This window comes from Leiobunum rupestre, chromosome 4, assembly GCF_980474605.1.
Source record: "Leiobunum rupestre chromosome 4, qqLeiRupe1.1.hap1, whole genome shotgun sequence".
NCBI lineage: Eukaryota > Metazoa > Arthropoda > Arachnida > Opiliones > Sclerosomatidae > Leiobunum > Leiobunum rupestre.
The window spans coordinates 34,247,832-34,263,680 of NC_143387.1; the positions used below are offsets into that span (position 1 = coordinate 34,247,832).

The window sequence follows — 15,849 nt, forward strand, 5'->3', positions numbered from 1 at the left end:
TTCTCATATTTTACCTTTTTAAGTACGTTATACGTTACACAAACATATTTATATACAGTACTATAATACTATATAGGAAAGAAATTAGTTCGTCATTTCCGTTTTCTACCAACCAACATGATTTTTTACTAACAATTGTGAATTTAATTAAAAATAACTTATTCGATGGTTTACTCAAGTATAATTGAAATATTTACGCGTTTACCCAATTTTATTTGAAATAAATAATAATTTTTCCCAATTTTATTTGAAACAAATAATAATTTTTCCCAATTTTATTTGAAATAAATAAGACTTTTTCCCAATTTTATTTGAAATAAATAATAATTTTTCCCAATTTTATTTGAAATAAATAATAATTTTTCCCAATTTTATTTGAAATAAATAAGACTTTTTCCCAATTTTATTTGAAATAAATAATAATTTTTCCCAATTTTATTTGAAATAAATAATATTTTTTCCTAATTTTATTGGAAATAAATAATAATTTTTCCCAATTTTACTTGAAGTAACTAATATTTATAGGTTTTACCCAAATTTGTTCGCTTTCATCCGTATTTAATTGTAGGCATGCAAAATCACCTATAAAAGCCCAAAAATCGTCAAAATCGCTGTCATTTGGCGGCTAGCTATTCTTTATTTTACCCAATTTGGATCAGTTTTAGCGAAATCTCTTTATTTTACCCAATTTTAATATTTTTTTATTTTTTATCCGAATTTGGGTCAATTTTAGCGTAATTTCTTTATTTCACCCAATTTAATAAATTTAATCCAATTTGATTTGATATAAATAATTGTTAATGAATTTCACCCAATTTTATTACAAATAACTTATTTTCCAAGGTTTACCCAATTTAATCCAAATATTTAATTTTTAAAAGGTTTTTTACCCAATTTTATTTGATAGAAATAATTTTTAATGATTTTCATTTATTTTTTTATTTATTATTTATCAAGTAAATAATATTTTAGAACTTTTAGAACCAAAACAACTTGGGATATAGATTGGAAATTAATGCGGTTTTTGATAGAAACTACTGATTTTTTAAAAAAAATTATACTTTTTTTTTACAAAATTTAAAGATTTTGCTAATTTTGATCTATTAATTTTCCAAATTAGGAAAATGATTTAAAAAAAGCAATTTATCTATATAAATAAATTTCCATAAATGTCTATCAATTTTGATCGTTTTGGATCGAAACTATTGGTTTTGAGAATTTTTTCAGTGTTATTAGCATTTTTCAATTTTGAAAAAAAAAATTTAATACATTTTGAGATAGTTGGTCGAATTTAGTTTATTTTTATATAATTTTTACAAAACTTTAAAATTGGGCTAATTTAGATCTATTATTTTCCAATTTTGGTCAAGTTTGATCAAATTGACCAAAGTAAATACTTTGTTTTTAAAAAAATCGCAATTTATCTATACATTAATCCAATTTTACACAGTACGCAACTTATAAATTTCCGTCAATTCCTATGAATTTTGATCGAAACTACTGTTTTTTATCAATATTTTTTCAATTTAAAAAAAAATTATATTAATCAATTTTGAAATATTTTTTTCAAAGTTTGTATTTTTTTAATTTTTTTTCTCAAATTTTTTCCAATTTAAGCCATATCGGTTCATTTTCACCCATTTTGTTCAAATTGATCAAAATGTGATCAATTTTGATTTTTTTCGTCAATTTTTATCAATTTATTATAATTTTTGGTATTTTGATATTTTTAAATTTTCTTAAAATTCTTCAGTCAAAATCCCATGTTGGAAAAAAGGACTATGTCACCGGCGTAAAACAGACAGGCTAGCTTGAACTGAGAATATGGACCATTCCACACCGCTCCCACCCCTGTACGACGTAGTTCTAGAGCTAGATCATCCAGATACAGAATGAATAGCAAGGGTGATAGAGGGCAGCCCTGCCATCGCAACCGAGCAAAAATGGCACAGCGCTTAATTTTCGTTCGACTATGCTGAATATAGGGCTACGCAATATTATGAGCCTTTCACAGTTATATTTAATTACGGTGTCACGTGTTAAATGTAATATGCAGCAAACGACCGTGGGTCGCGCACCAATCGTAGACATAAGACTTTCAAAACTACTGGTCAATGTAACCACCAGACCGTCTAGTTTAAAAATATTTACTGGTCATGACCAACTTTATCTTCCCCTTTTTACGTTTTGATTACCATACATTTCTTCTTCATCAGTTATGCGTAAATAGTTATAGTAACCTTATTTCAGTTTAATTCGATTGGGCCTTCGCTTTACATCTAAAAGCCCCAAGGAAAGTGCTGGATCGGGGTCAAAATATTTCACGTTAATATTCTAAATGTTCAGCTGTAAGAATTAAGAGAACGCTACTGGCTCATTAAAAGATTTTGAAATTATTTCCAAAATCTTTGAGAAAACTTGATATCGGTGACGGAACGTTTCGATGGTTGTTGCGTAAAAGTCACCATGTACGCTTGTGACGGCTAGTCGGTTACCGACGAAGCACCAACCAACGTGGAAGCTGCAAAATTTCGATCAAATTTGCCAGACAAAGCTTTAAGCCACAATCGACAGTCACGTTCCCAGAACGTCCAGGTGTCTATTGCTTTTACGATAAGTAACCTAATAACAATAAGTATGTGAATTAGCCAAAATTACCACCGAATTGATTTTCAGAGCTGTTGCGAAATTTAGGTTTAGTTCTCAGTGTCTAATTATGTTTAAGGCAAAATATATTACTTCCAAAGACGATATCATACTACTCAGTTCGAGTGCAATTCCATTAAGTCGGAGCTTGGCGAGAATGTCAGTGTCGAAAACCAATTTGGCCAGGAAATTTGCATTAAAGCAATTAAAAGTGTCATACTTATTATTATTATGTAATTTATATGCTTTTACTTGTAGCAAATATTTCGAAATCTTTTTATTTCCAACTACTAAAATTGTATTAAAATATTTACGGGTCAAAATGCCCAGTGGACCCCCCTGATTCAAATAAATAAAACCTGTTCAGCGATTTACCTAAAAGAGAGAGGCAGGTCAAAAGCGTTATATTTTAAAGCGCGCATTGAAGGACTCGTTCGATTTCTCACGCGCATTCAGAATGAAAAATAATTGCGCGCGCTCAGGGCCGTGCAGAGGCATTCTGGGGCCCGGGGTCAAACTTACTTGCGGGCCCCTTCGATTTGCACCCCCCCCCCTTGAGCTTCTTCGATGGGCCTCATCCGCCCGGGCCCCGGTAATTTTGCCCCCCCCCCCATCTGCACGCAGCACCGTCCCTTGGGTAGGGCGAGCGGGGCAGCGACCCAGGGCGCAAAAATTGTAGGGGCGCAAAATTGAAGATTTTTATTTAAATTAGATATTGAAAAATTAAAATAAATTGAAAATATTTCACTAAAACTCGAAAATAATGAAACATAAATATATATCTGTCCAATTACGAATTTTGCTTTCCTTAGTCCGGCGGCTACACTGCCGTCAATTCGCCGAAAAAGGTTTTACAAAAGATATTTTTGGGATACAGTAGAACTCACGAAACTCAAAAAAAAAACCTTATCGAAATGTTAGACTATACTAAGGCTCGTAGAACTTTAATTTTCTACAAATCTCTCAATTTTATCGATATAATACGAAATGTCCAAAAAAAACCTAATTTCGATATCAGGGCCGGATTAAGACTTTATGGGGCCCTAGGCCCAAGTTAATTTTGGTGCCCTCCTTTCAATAGCGAGCGAAGCGAGCTAGGCGCTTCCTCAATTTAGTATGTCATCAGACGTCAGGGCTTAGACGGCAGTCCGTCAGAGAATGTGACAATCAAACGTTTTTGGTTCATAAGGGTGGAAGCATTTACTAAAATAACTCCGGAAAATATTTTGTGAAAAGCAAATGATTAAAGTTTTGTACTTTTATTTTTTTCGAACCCTCGCGGTGCCCCTTATAGGCTTGGTGCCCTAGGCCCAGGCCTATTCGGCCTTGTGGTTAATCCGGCCCTGTTCGATATGGTTATCGACAAGTTTTCGGCAATAAAGGCCAGAAAAATAAAAATTTAAAATAAATGTTATTTTAAAATAAATATTTTTCTCTGAGTATTAGTTTTTCGTAAAATATTTCTACCTAAGTTTATGAGGACACCATTTTGATGTTTTGCCCAGGGCGTCATTTGGTCTAGGTACGGCTCTGTCTGCACGGCCCTGCGCGCGCTATCAAATTTAGCCTACAAAATAATAAAACTAACATAAACACGTGACTATTTTATTCAGCGACTCGCCCTTTAGGGATGGGGGTAGAAAAAGAGAGCGGCTTTTATTGAAAGCAAAATAGCAGCCAGACTAGATGCTACATTGCAGCTATATTCATTTCATACCACGAATATTAATTTTCGTACTTTTTACTTAAATACTGAAATAATCAAGGCAAAGATAAATATTCAACTGCATTATTATTTTACATTTCATAGCTTTGTACAATAGAGCAATGGCTGGTTGTATTTAATTATTTTGTAGGGTTTCGGTTCCGTATCTCAGGGCTCCCACCAAAATCTGGAATTAAATTAGGGAAAAAAGCATGCGCGATTTAAGAACCTTGGGGCGGTATAAGCGTTTTAGCCCCTCCCACAATGTTCCGCCACAAAACACCACAGGGGATATGGGGAGATACTCATTCCAAGTAGCGTTATGGATTCCTGGTAGCACACAGTGACTAGTGATATTTACAAATAATACTAATGCTATACTAATAATATAGTATTACACAAGTGATAAATACAAACATGTATGAGATTATCTATTCCTTAATGAAATGTTCTAATAAAAAGTTTAAAAATTTGGAATAATTACCGAGGGGAAATGATAGCTTGGGGCAAAGAGTTCCAGTCATTTATAACGTTGTGAGCAAATGAGTTAAGCCGAATGTTAGTATGAGCTTGGGCTTATTCAATTTTAAGGAATGACCTCTTGTACGTGCTCCAACAGGTACAGAGAAAAATTCATTGAAATCCAGAACCAGGTTGTTATCTGGGTAAAATGTACACACTCCGCAAGAAATGAAAGTTTCTATCAATGATGTTCCTAAACGGGTGTGCCTGGTAGTTTTTACGTAAAATCTAAAGAAAAACTAACGCAAAGGGTGCAGAAAATGCATTTAGTTATGTGGAATAACGATACCAACAATCCCATGCTGACAAATAAAACTTTCTAAGCTTGGAATCACAATGTCTGGTAAAACTTGGTTACTAGTTGGAAGTAACACATTCTAATTGTTAGAGTAACGGGTATGTTTCACCAAATATTCTAAAAAACAACATGATCTAAGAGGCTTTCTTTCATATGTACGAGGAAATATAAATATTGGGGAATCCAAAATCTAATTCGTACCGAAAGTAACATTTACACTTTTGGATTTGGTTGAAATGTCATTATTGCTTGTATAATTTCCTCTTTTATGTTCCCAAATTATCATAACTTAACACAATTTGGAGTTAAATGCCCACAATGAAATTTATCATGCGGTTAAAACATGAACTGAACCAGTAGCGCCACTAAGGTTTTTTCACAGGTGGGCTAATTATTTTGTGGCCCTTACAACTTTAGTGACCCCTTACAAATTTTCCAGGAAGCGAGAAGAGCAAGGTCGTTTAATTGTTGAGACTCTCGTCACGTTTACTGGACCCCATATAACCTTCTATCCGATCTGGAGGGGACACTTGCATGCCCGGGGTATTTACCTAAATTCCCTTTCTTTTCTTTCTATTGTCCATTCAACTTTCTCTCAATTTCCGCTCTCTTCTACTATCTTATTGAGTAAACAAATGGATTTTGAAAGTTTTTTTTTTCAGAAAAACTTTTCTTGGCAATAAACCAAATATCTAGAGATAAAGAAAATTCATAAATTCAAATATGTGGCCTCTTAATTATAAATATGTGGCCCTTTTAATATAAATATGTGGCCCCTTTAATATAAATATGTGGCCCTTTTAATATAAATATGTGGCCCCTCTCAGAAATGCAGGGGGGCTAAAGCCCACTTCAGCGCGCCCTTAGCGCCGCTACTGAACTGAACTCAAGCTTGATCAAAATTGTCAAAATTATTCTCAATTACTTTTCTTCTTGTGATATTTTCTTTACATTGAGGGGTAATTTCTATGTTCCTAAAAAACTGGGGATTACGCTTCTAAAATCCTTGCACAAAATCTTGAACGGACATTCTGAGTTAATAATAATCAGCTAGGCAAATACAAAAGGCACCACCTTAGGCCTAAGTCATCAAGCGACTTTTAAGGCCATTAATTGAGGTGGCCGGGTTACATTGTGTAGGAAGGTGGTGGCAGGCCCTTCATGCCACGCGAGCCAACAGCTCCCTACATTAACTATTACCATTAACCTCAACATGTTTTTATGGAAGGGGAAACTGAAGAGCTCAGGGGAACACCCCTTAAGCCAGTGGGGAGAGAACTTGCTTAATAAGGAGGCAGGTGGGATGTTGAACTACTTTGATATGGAAAGAATGGACTTTCCAGTCAAAGATGCCTTGATTTCCGCTGTCCAATGTTTTTCCTATTCACCTCGATGAATATAACTGCGTATCATTTCTCAATAAATTTAAGTTAATGCAAACTGCAACAAGGTATTCTTATTTTAATTATTTTCTTACTTTTATTTTCGCTGAATTACTTAACACTGCCAAAAAACATTAACTACCTAGGTAAGTTATAGCTCCCTGCCAAAATAGAAGAAACAATAGCAGACTACGTAGTACGTTTTAACACGGACAACAGAAACTGTGGATTACCAAATTTCAAACACTTACTGGTCATTTATTTATTTATTTAGTAAAGAAATCGGTCACTAAGCTAGCGTAAGCATATATGTGGCCGTATCACAATGGACGTATAGTTACAGGGTATTAAATTGAACAACAAAAACTTACAGAATATAAATAAAAAGGGTATATGCGGTAAATATATATATATATATATATATATATATATATATATATATATATATATATATATATATCTCTCTTTTTTTTTGAGTATTCACTCTTAATAAGTAATAATCTTTATTTTTTGAACCCACGATTAAAAAGTTGGTTTGTAGGTAGTACCAACTACATACACTTTCTAAATAGGAGTAAGAAATAAAAGTTTAATTTAGAATTATCTGACACCCAGGGCGCTGCGTTAGCCCAAATTCCGTGGAAACGTGACTTCCGATTGGAAACTGATGAATTGTGAGAAAACATTCAGATGACGTTTTGTTAAGCGGGATTTATCAATACTTACGCCAATTTCAAAGCTTCCAGTCGAAAATATGCACCTTCTTTAGCCGTCCAAATAATAATTTTATAATTAAAATGGCAAAAAGTTTAATTAAAACGTATTTGTTATGGTTTTTTGGCGGCGTACTCGGTTTGCATCACTTCTACCTTGGAAGGGATTACCACGCTTTGATATGGTTCATGCTACCAGGAGGATACTTTGGATTGGGTTGGCTCAGAGACATTTGGAGAATTCCAGAATATGTAAAAGATGCCAACAATGATTCCGAGTACTTGGCGAAACTAAGTGAATCCATGAGGAAACATAATCAACCGCCTTCAGGAACATGTCGTCTCTTCGGTCAAATGATAGTCGCTGATGTACTTGGATACTTCACATTATGGGCTTTACCGTACGAATTTGTTCCAGAATGGCAGTTACCTTATTTTGCATGCCTAACTCCATTATCAGTTGCTTTAGGTATATTATTTTCCATATTTTAATAGTTTTAACGGTACCGGTATGGTACAATTAAAGTTTGAGTTATATAAACTAGTCAGTGATCCACTCAGAAATAAATTTAAAATTCAGTGTAATTCGGTACATTCTGGAGTGGGCCACTGGCTTCGTCAGTTACATTAGAATAGGTTATATTACCACTAGAATTACAATATAATGTACCTAATAGTAAATTAGGTAGCGGTATTGTAGGTTTATTTCAAGTATAATATTTTACATTTGCGTATGGCTTGATAAGGCAATTGCTTTTGGGAAACAACAGTTGTTGATCTCCACATTCTATATAGTCCTGAAAAAAAATTGGCAGATGTTTTTTATATAAAGATAACTCTATCCATGTAGTTCAAAGTTCCAATCTGACATAAGTTTGATATGTTTGGTTTTATCCAAAAAAATTCCCAGGTATAGTTTTACAACATCTACCATAATCTACCATAACATTTGCTAGATCGAAAACTCCGCCTAAATCGCGAAATAATAATTTATTATTTAGGTTTTAGTACACGTATAAGCGACAAATTCAGTGACGGTTAAAAATATTACATATACACAGAATCGCTGCTCTCTGGAAAATAAAATTGTGGCTCCACTGTCGCCATCTATTTAGGAAAGAGACAACAAAGCTCTCGCGCTTGTAATGTAAATATACAACCTGTCGCGTCGGTGATATTAGACTGGTTAATCCAGCACACGAAACCGTGTAGGGGGAACTTGCAGGATTGTAGAAGTATCTTTGTGTGTACAGCCTGCACCTTCTACAAGTGTTCCCTACACGTTTTCGAGCCATTTTCTGGCGCTGACTTAACCTCTCTATTTCCGCCGGCCCGAAAGAAATAGAAGAATTTCGCATTCACGACATCTGTCAACACGCATTTCGGTTGTCTTGGGACTTGGACAGCGCAAATTTTGACATATACATTTTGCATTCCTCGTACATCCGGGAGAATCGAATCCTCGCTGTTTTTTACCTGTAAGAGTTTTAGCATAAATTTAATTATGATAGTTATTCCCGTTTACCGAATACGTGATTCAATGTCTGTAAATTTAAGCTAGGTTTCTAACGGTCCTTGAAAACTGAAAAAAAAAACTATTGTTGTTAGCCGATTTTCGTCTAAGGGCATTTTACACTTGTATTATCTCCCCCACATTCGCCTCCACAAATTTTTTTCACAGGGGGTCGCAACGGCCGTCATCCATGCTACTGTTCAAACATTGGTTCAAATATCTTCGACAAGTTCAAATAGAAACGGATTCCCGGCGCGGTTATGGCAACCGCATTATAATATATATGCGCATTAAAGAATTTCACGAAAAACATAATTTTAGCAATTGGCCCTATGGACCATTTTTGTTTCCCAATTTCCTATAAGCGCAACGTTGGCTGAGGTGTAGCTTGGCACAGGATCAAACGTTTTACGCTAAACGGTCACAATGCATCGATTCCCCTAATATGATGTAATAATCAGCTAGGCTAATACCCAAGGCCAACAATTTCCGCCTTATGGCAGCGGAAGAAACCGGAAGTAGACTAGTACATCTATTTCAAAATATACACTCTTTTACGAAGTCGGCCATTTCATTACAGGCCTAATTTAAAGGGGCTCCAAAGTTCGGTGGCAAAAAAAAGAAAATTGAGCGTGCTTTTCTCCCCCCCCCCCCAGTCCCAACCCCTCACTCGGCCTTGGCAGAGGCGGGCAGAGTCAACCGTAAATTTCGCACTTAACTGACTTTACACACATTTTGCCACCGAACTTTGGAGCCCCTTTAAAATAGTACAGGCAAGGGCGCCTGCACGTGCTCATCAGCTCAAGACGTCGCGTGCAGAAGGCACTATTTTAAATCAGACCTGTAATAAAATGGCAGCTCTCACAAATAAGGATATAAAAGAGTGTATATGCCGCCCTCTTTCGGAATCGGCCTATTTTATTTGGTTCAAGAAAATTGCCTATTTCCGCCTCTTCGAATGGAGGACTGCCTCGTTACAGCCCAAGATAGCGGACCACTTCATTTCCGTTCTATTTATGCACCATACAGAGCCGTACCTAGGCCAAATGGCGCCCTGGGCAAAAAAAAATAAAAATGGCGCCCCCAGAACCTTAGGTAGAAATTTTTCAATTTTAATTATCCAATTTAAGTGAAAATCTTTGATTTTGCGCCCCTAAAACTTTGGCGCCCTGAGCCACTGCCCCGCTCGCCCTACTCAAGGGACGGTTCTGGCACCATGTTTGGTGAATTTATCGTGTATGGTAAATTTCTATCACCTTCTGTAAGCCTAGGTGGGATTGTAGTCAGTCTCGGGCTCTTCGTGACGTCACAAAGTATTTTTAAGTAAATTTTGAGTGAAAATCGAGAAAAACCTGGTGCTGGTAGATGTTTCCAATCACTTTCTTCGAATTGATTCTGTCCTATTTCCGGACCTCGTGGGAAACGAAATAAACCCACATTATCTACTAAAATTTCTATATTGAATAAGCTAATTATATTTGTTTCTGTGACATTTTTCCCGATATGTATTTTTTGTAAGTTTGTAATGTAAAATAATCACGTAACCTTCTTACATACTTTCAATTTTAGGTGTATGGCTAGTTGGAAATGTAGGTAGACACGAGGGAAGTTTGTCTTGGCCGCTTCTTGGAGCATACGCCACTTACCCGCTGTATTTTTGGAGTTTCAAACACGTCTTCTGGACGGCGTTGTTGTCTTCCACCCTATTCAACTGGTACGGCAAGAAATGGCGTCGAACTCCGTCCAAAAAACGCGGTGTTGTCTCGAGGGTCTCGTTCTTCGCCTTTTGGGCTGTCCTGTACTTGGCCGTCATCTCGGCAGCCGTCTACTTCAGCTGCGAGTTCACCGACAACAACGGCGAGAAGGTGCTCTGCCGAGACGCGATCGGGAACTTCTTCACGAGTCCCCTGTGGCAAGAATTCAAAACCGTCATTAAAGACCTTTACGAATTCGCTAAGCATAATGGCTGGTGGGAAATTTGGAAACAGTTGCTAGAAGTTATAGATCCTCAAGGCGAAGCCAACGCCCTCAAAGTAAGTTCCACCGGAACTAAATAATATATATCTCTTAAAACGGAATATAACTATAGAAAATATAAAAGAAGAATAGCAACCCTAGCGATGAGAATGTTTTATAACGTATCTCTAGGCTCTAAAGTTTTGGATTTCTCCGGGAGGGGGGTGGGATACTTGCGGTGAATACATATATCAATAGACATAAGTCGTAACATTACGTTAAATATTCCTCATTTACCCCGGGATGACCAATCGGCCGAGTTGCAATTCCTCTTGTGTATCTTCTATGGCCCAAAATTTAAAATGTAAAACTTACACTGCCTAGAGATATCTACTTTTTTATCAGCCATATTTATTTCTATAATTGCTTAAGAAAATCAATATAAGAAGAAATTTCTTCTGAAACGAGCCTGCTTCAGGCGAATAACAAAGAAAAATATGATACGCTTCTGATTGTACGAAATGTCATATCTTTTCTGTTTAGACGTTAAATCTTACGTCGACAGTCACGGAAGAGGAGCTGCGAATAGTCTATCGCAAGTTATCGCGTCAATGGCACCCTGACCGCTACAAGGATCCGGATGAAAAACTCACCGCCCAAGAAAGGTTCATCGAGATTCAAAAAGCCTACGAGACCCTGTCCAATATCAAAACGACGCGACTGAGACGCAACAAAGCCAGCCGCGAAAATCCTCAATCTTCCCATTCGGATCTCTAGAAAGCCTTGAATTTCTCAAGCCTCAAAATGCCTTCCAAAGAGACTGTTTACGCTAGTGAAAAGCTAATAATATCTACTATTTCACCAAGTGTTACTTATGTTTTGTGAAAAGTAATTACTTAACACTTTTTTTACTTAAACTTATTTATTTTTATATAGAATTTAATAGTATCGTTGCTCGTTTATTTTATAAATTAATGATGGTGCTATATTAATTCGAGAGAGATGTACGGGACCAATTTAACGTTGACGTTTATTGAAATAAAATAGTTATTATTAAATAATTGGAAAACTAATTACGCCTTATGTTTTATATTCTATTAGGAGAGATGATAAATCATATTTACCCATCCGTAATTGTGTTGGAAAAACGCAATATATTAAGTGGTAGGATACGAAGGAACCTGTTTCAAAGGAATAACTTTAACAATATAGGGAGTCGTGCAACATAATAGCGAGCTTAAGTAAAACCTTTTTTAAAATTTAAACATGAACCGAAGAATCCTTTGACAGCATTGCCATTTATGGCTATACGAAACGTATGAATAGCGCTGTTGAAAAGACGCCCCATAAGTCTTCTAAGACCAGAACGTACCATGTTAGCTCGCGTTCTTCCTATAAGGACTTTCAGAACTACTCGATACTTGCAGGCCCGGTCAGATCGGGTTCAACTCAAATTGGGGGCCAAAGAGGAAATATTTTGCATTAATGGGAAATGGGGCCCATACGATTGCATAGCCGGTGGGGCCAACTACTAGCCAGTCCGGCCCTGGATACTGGGGTATCTAAACCTTAATTGGGTCCTATTTAAGGGCGTTTCATCTGATTTACCATGTGCATCTGTCCAATATATTTCCGCGATTTATTCCTGGAAATCCACTTTGTCTGATTCCATTAGCATTGTCTAAAAGACCATCCTATTCCATAGCTCTTAGCTTCGGATAACAGCGTTTTGTAGTGTAGATTTTAATTAATTTTTCAAGATTTTGTTCTTATTTTTGCCAAAAAAAACCGAAAGAAATTCTTGTATTAGGAAGTGAGGGTTATTCGAGGTAAGGTAATCAACAAGATAAAATAACTAGAGTCCACTTTTGTTTAATAAATCTTTTTATTTTAAAATTAAAGACAACTCGACTTTAATTTGAATTTGGCTTTAATTATAATTTTAACATAAAAGATTTATACAAAAGTGGATCCTTGTTATTTCATTTTTCATGTATAAGCACCGGTTAAAAACCTTACTAAGGCAATTAACGATACGTAATGAATAAACACTTATTATAGCCTTATATTTTTCGTCATGATATTTAAAAAATGCCAATTAAAACATCTTAAACTAATCGTGGAAGGGACAGGGTAACAATGTGTCCCCTTACCCCCGATACAAGAAATGTATTGGTCCCCACCAAAAATTCGTTTGGTGTTTAGCGAAAAAGAAATCTGCGCGGAAACCACTAAAGGTGGCCGTGCAATCAGGTAAAAACAATTGAAGTTCATAGGAGGAATATGGGTAAGTCTTGATTGGGGTTGTTTTTATTGTAGTCTTTTGTAGAAATCATGTGACAATACCCTATCCCAAGCTACGGTCACACGACTTACTAAACCTTTCCAATACTCCGTTTAAAACTAGTTATTGTCAAACACTTTCGATTATAGTATTTCACACAAGCCTTCGGAAACAATTAGGATTCAATTCAATTTCAATTTTTTTATTTTTACTTAGTACTTCAAGTACTTGTCCCTAAAGAAGGGTACAAGTAACGTAGTCCTATTGGCTTTTTATATAACAATAGAATTCTAAAAGGTTCATAGTTTTGAATTTTGTCCAGGGCCGTTTTAAGACTTTCGTAGGACTTGAGCAATTAAAACTTGTTGAGGTTAACGGTTATAGTTAGTGTATGGGGGTCAGTTGTTAGATCCAGTGGCACGAAGAGCTTCATATGCGTTGTAACCCGGCCACTTTTACAAATATAAAGTATGAAATCTATAAATATAAAGTCTGAAATCTAAACATATAAAGTATGAAATCTACAAATATAAAGTATGAAATCTACAAATATAAAGTCTGAAATCTCCAAATATAAAGTATGAAATCTACAAATATAAAGTATGAAATCTACAAATATAAAGTGAAATCTAAAAATATAAAGTATGAAATCTACAAATATATAAAGTGAAATCTAAAAATATAAAGTATGAAATCTACAAATATATAAAGTGGACGGAGAGACGTAGAACGTCAAGTAGTAAAATAACTGAACGCACGCGATATTTTAAAACTTCATAATCTATATTTTAAACTTCATAATCTATATTTTAAAACTTCATAATTTATATTTTAAAACTTCATAATCTAATGGATGTTTTTTTTTTGTTCGAAAAAGTGTGTTTTTTTTTCGAAAACTGTTTCCTATAAATTTTAAATCTTAGATTTCCACTGCTAGGTGCTGGAATAAATTTGTCAACGAAAAACGTAAGAATATCGTTGGTTCGAAAACAATATACGAATTTTTCATTGAAAACACTCGATTTTGAAATGTGACAAGTTGGGCGAGCTAAAATATTTCGTCCTATAATTTCCACAATTTAAATTTTCGTTTGTTGGAAAAAGTAGGATCCTTTTTAAAAGGTATTTTGATTTAAAGTACGTATGTTGGAATAGTATTAGAATTTTCAAAAAGAGACATTTCATTTAACCAAATACGAAAAAAACTTTAACTAAATACGAACAAAATTTATAAGGTTGGTTCGAACACTCCACCGTCGGTTGCGATGCAAGCTTGCGCGCGAACAATCATGTTGTCAAACGCCCGTTGAACCATTTCTGGGGTTACTTTCTCCCTATCCATCGTTGTGGAAATTCATTGTTTAGGAACTCTGTCACGTCTGTTTGGTAATGAGGCGGGACACCGTCTTGTTGAGACCACAGCCTTGCTCGTTGGGCTAATGGAAGTTCGTCAAGCTCATCTGCTAGTTCGTTTTGTAAGAAATTTAAATAACTCTGTCCATTAAGATTTTGAGGCAAAAATATTGGACCAATGAGACGGTTTCCTAGAAGACCAATCCCAACACTTAAGCGTCCAAATAGAAATTGGTGATGATGTGGAAAACCCCAGTGTGGATTTTCGTCTTGCCAAAAGTTATTATTTTGGTGATTGAAAGGCCCATCTCTTGAAAATGAACATTCATCGGAGAATAAAACGTTGCGGATAAATTGAGGATCTTTATCCAAAGAATTGAGCAGCCAGTTGCAAAAGTCGAGACTTCTTTGAGCGACTCCATCTACTAAGCCTCAGTGGCGGATACATATGGGGGCACGGGTCCCCCCCCCCCTTGACGCGAGTGGCCCAGCACCAAGCGCGGTTAACGGCAAGGGGAGGGCACGCCCCCGCCATGTGACTTGATGATTTGTTATTGCACCCATAGCTCAAGATGTCCCCCCCCCCTTTGAGCTTTTTCTGTATCCGCCACTGCTAAGCCTTGGTGAATCTTATTTCTGTATGGATGGTACCATAAGCCTATCATAAGTAAAGGTCTAGCATAGGAGCCCATGTTTACAGCATTGTCCATGTGATAAGAAAATTAACGTACGACGATAGGGCAGTAGCGACATCTTCTTTTTCAGAATTTCTACATCTAAAATATTCTCTTACTTGGTAGAGCAGACACGCTCGGGTTGATAAATAACACACAAAATACGAAAAATAAATACCTTCAGAAACACAAATCTCATTTCTAATAGCCAGTTTTAGGTTCTGATGAATCATTTGGCAAAGATAAGTGTTAATTTTAAGTTTTAGAGTGATAAAATTGGGAATAAGTCTTGGCTACGGTGCTAAGGGCTCGCGGCGGAGATTTCTCCCGCGTGGTTCTAAGCTTAAAAACGTTCGCGCACAATCCATTTCGCGAAATTTATTTCAGAAATGAATAGTTGAGCACGTAGCCACTAGAAGGTGCAGATTTTGAATACCTACCTCTTAATAACGATGTGATCGTCAAAAATTTGGCCTAGACCTTTGCTTATGGGGACCTTATGATAGGCTTATGATGGTACTTATGTCTATGTAATATTTTCCAAATTTATGCGTGATTTACTACAAGCCAAATCCGCAAACATAAACCAACTTCGGGGAACATTTATTTTAAATTTAATTTTGTGACAAAGTTCGCCAATAATTTCCATTTTGAGGTATTAGTGGATATTGTTTAGAAAGACTCCGACGAGCCCACCCTCTGTGGATAAAGTGGTACTCCAGCGCCCCGACGAGAACTGAGTCAAGGTCGTTATAATCGCCATCTTAAAATGTCACGGTATGGTACGAACTACGAAAAAGGAA

At 35.9% G+C, this 15,849-nt stretch overlaps 1 protein-coding gene across 1 annotated transcript; it reads left to right on the top strand.

Annotated features, from left to right (window-relative positions):
* The first annotated feature begins 7,212 nt into the window (after nt 1-7,212).
* On the top strand, nt 7,213-11,796 carry wus (TM2 and DnaJ domain-containing protein wurst). Its single transcript, XM_090172752.1, has 3 exons — nt 7,213-7,735; nt 10,349-10,812; nt 11,279-11,796. Exons 1-3 carry the CDS (start codon nt 7,351-7,353, stop codon nt 11,510-11,512), a joined length of 1,083 nt encoding a protein of 360 aa, XP_090028878.1. The 5' UTR covers nt 7,213-7,350; the 3' UTR covers nt 11,513-11,796.
* The last annotated feature ends 4,053 nt before the right edge of the window (nt 11,797-15,849 follow it).

Excerpts from the sequence above, each read along its gene's own strand:
- wus (XM_090172752.1), top strand. The coding sequence starts at position 7,351 with ATGGCAAAAAGTTTAATTAAAACGTATTTGTTATGGTTTTTTGGCGGC. Across the intron at positions 7,736-10,348 it reads TCCATTATCAGTTGCTTTAG|GTGTATGGCTAGTTGGAAAT; the intron begins GTATATTATTTT and ends TTTCAATTTTAG. Across the intron at positions 10,813-11,278 it reads GCGAAGCCAACGCCCTCAAA|ACGTTAAATCTTACGTCGAC; the intron begins GTAAGTTCCACC and ends TTTTCTGTTTAG.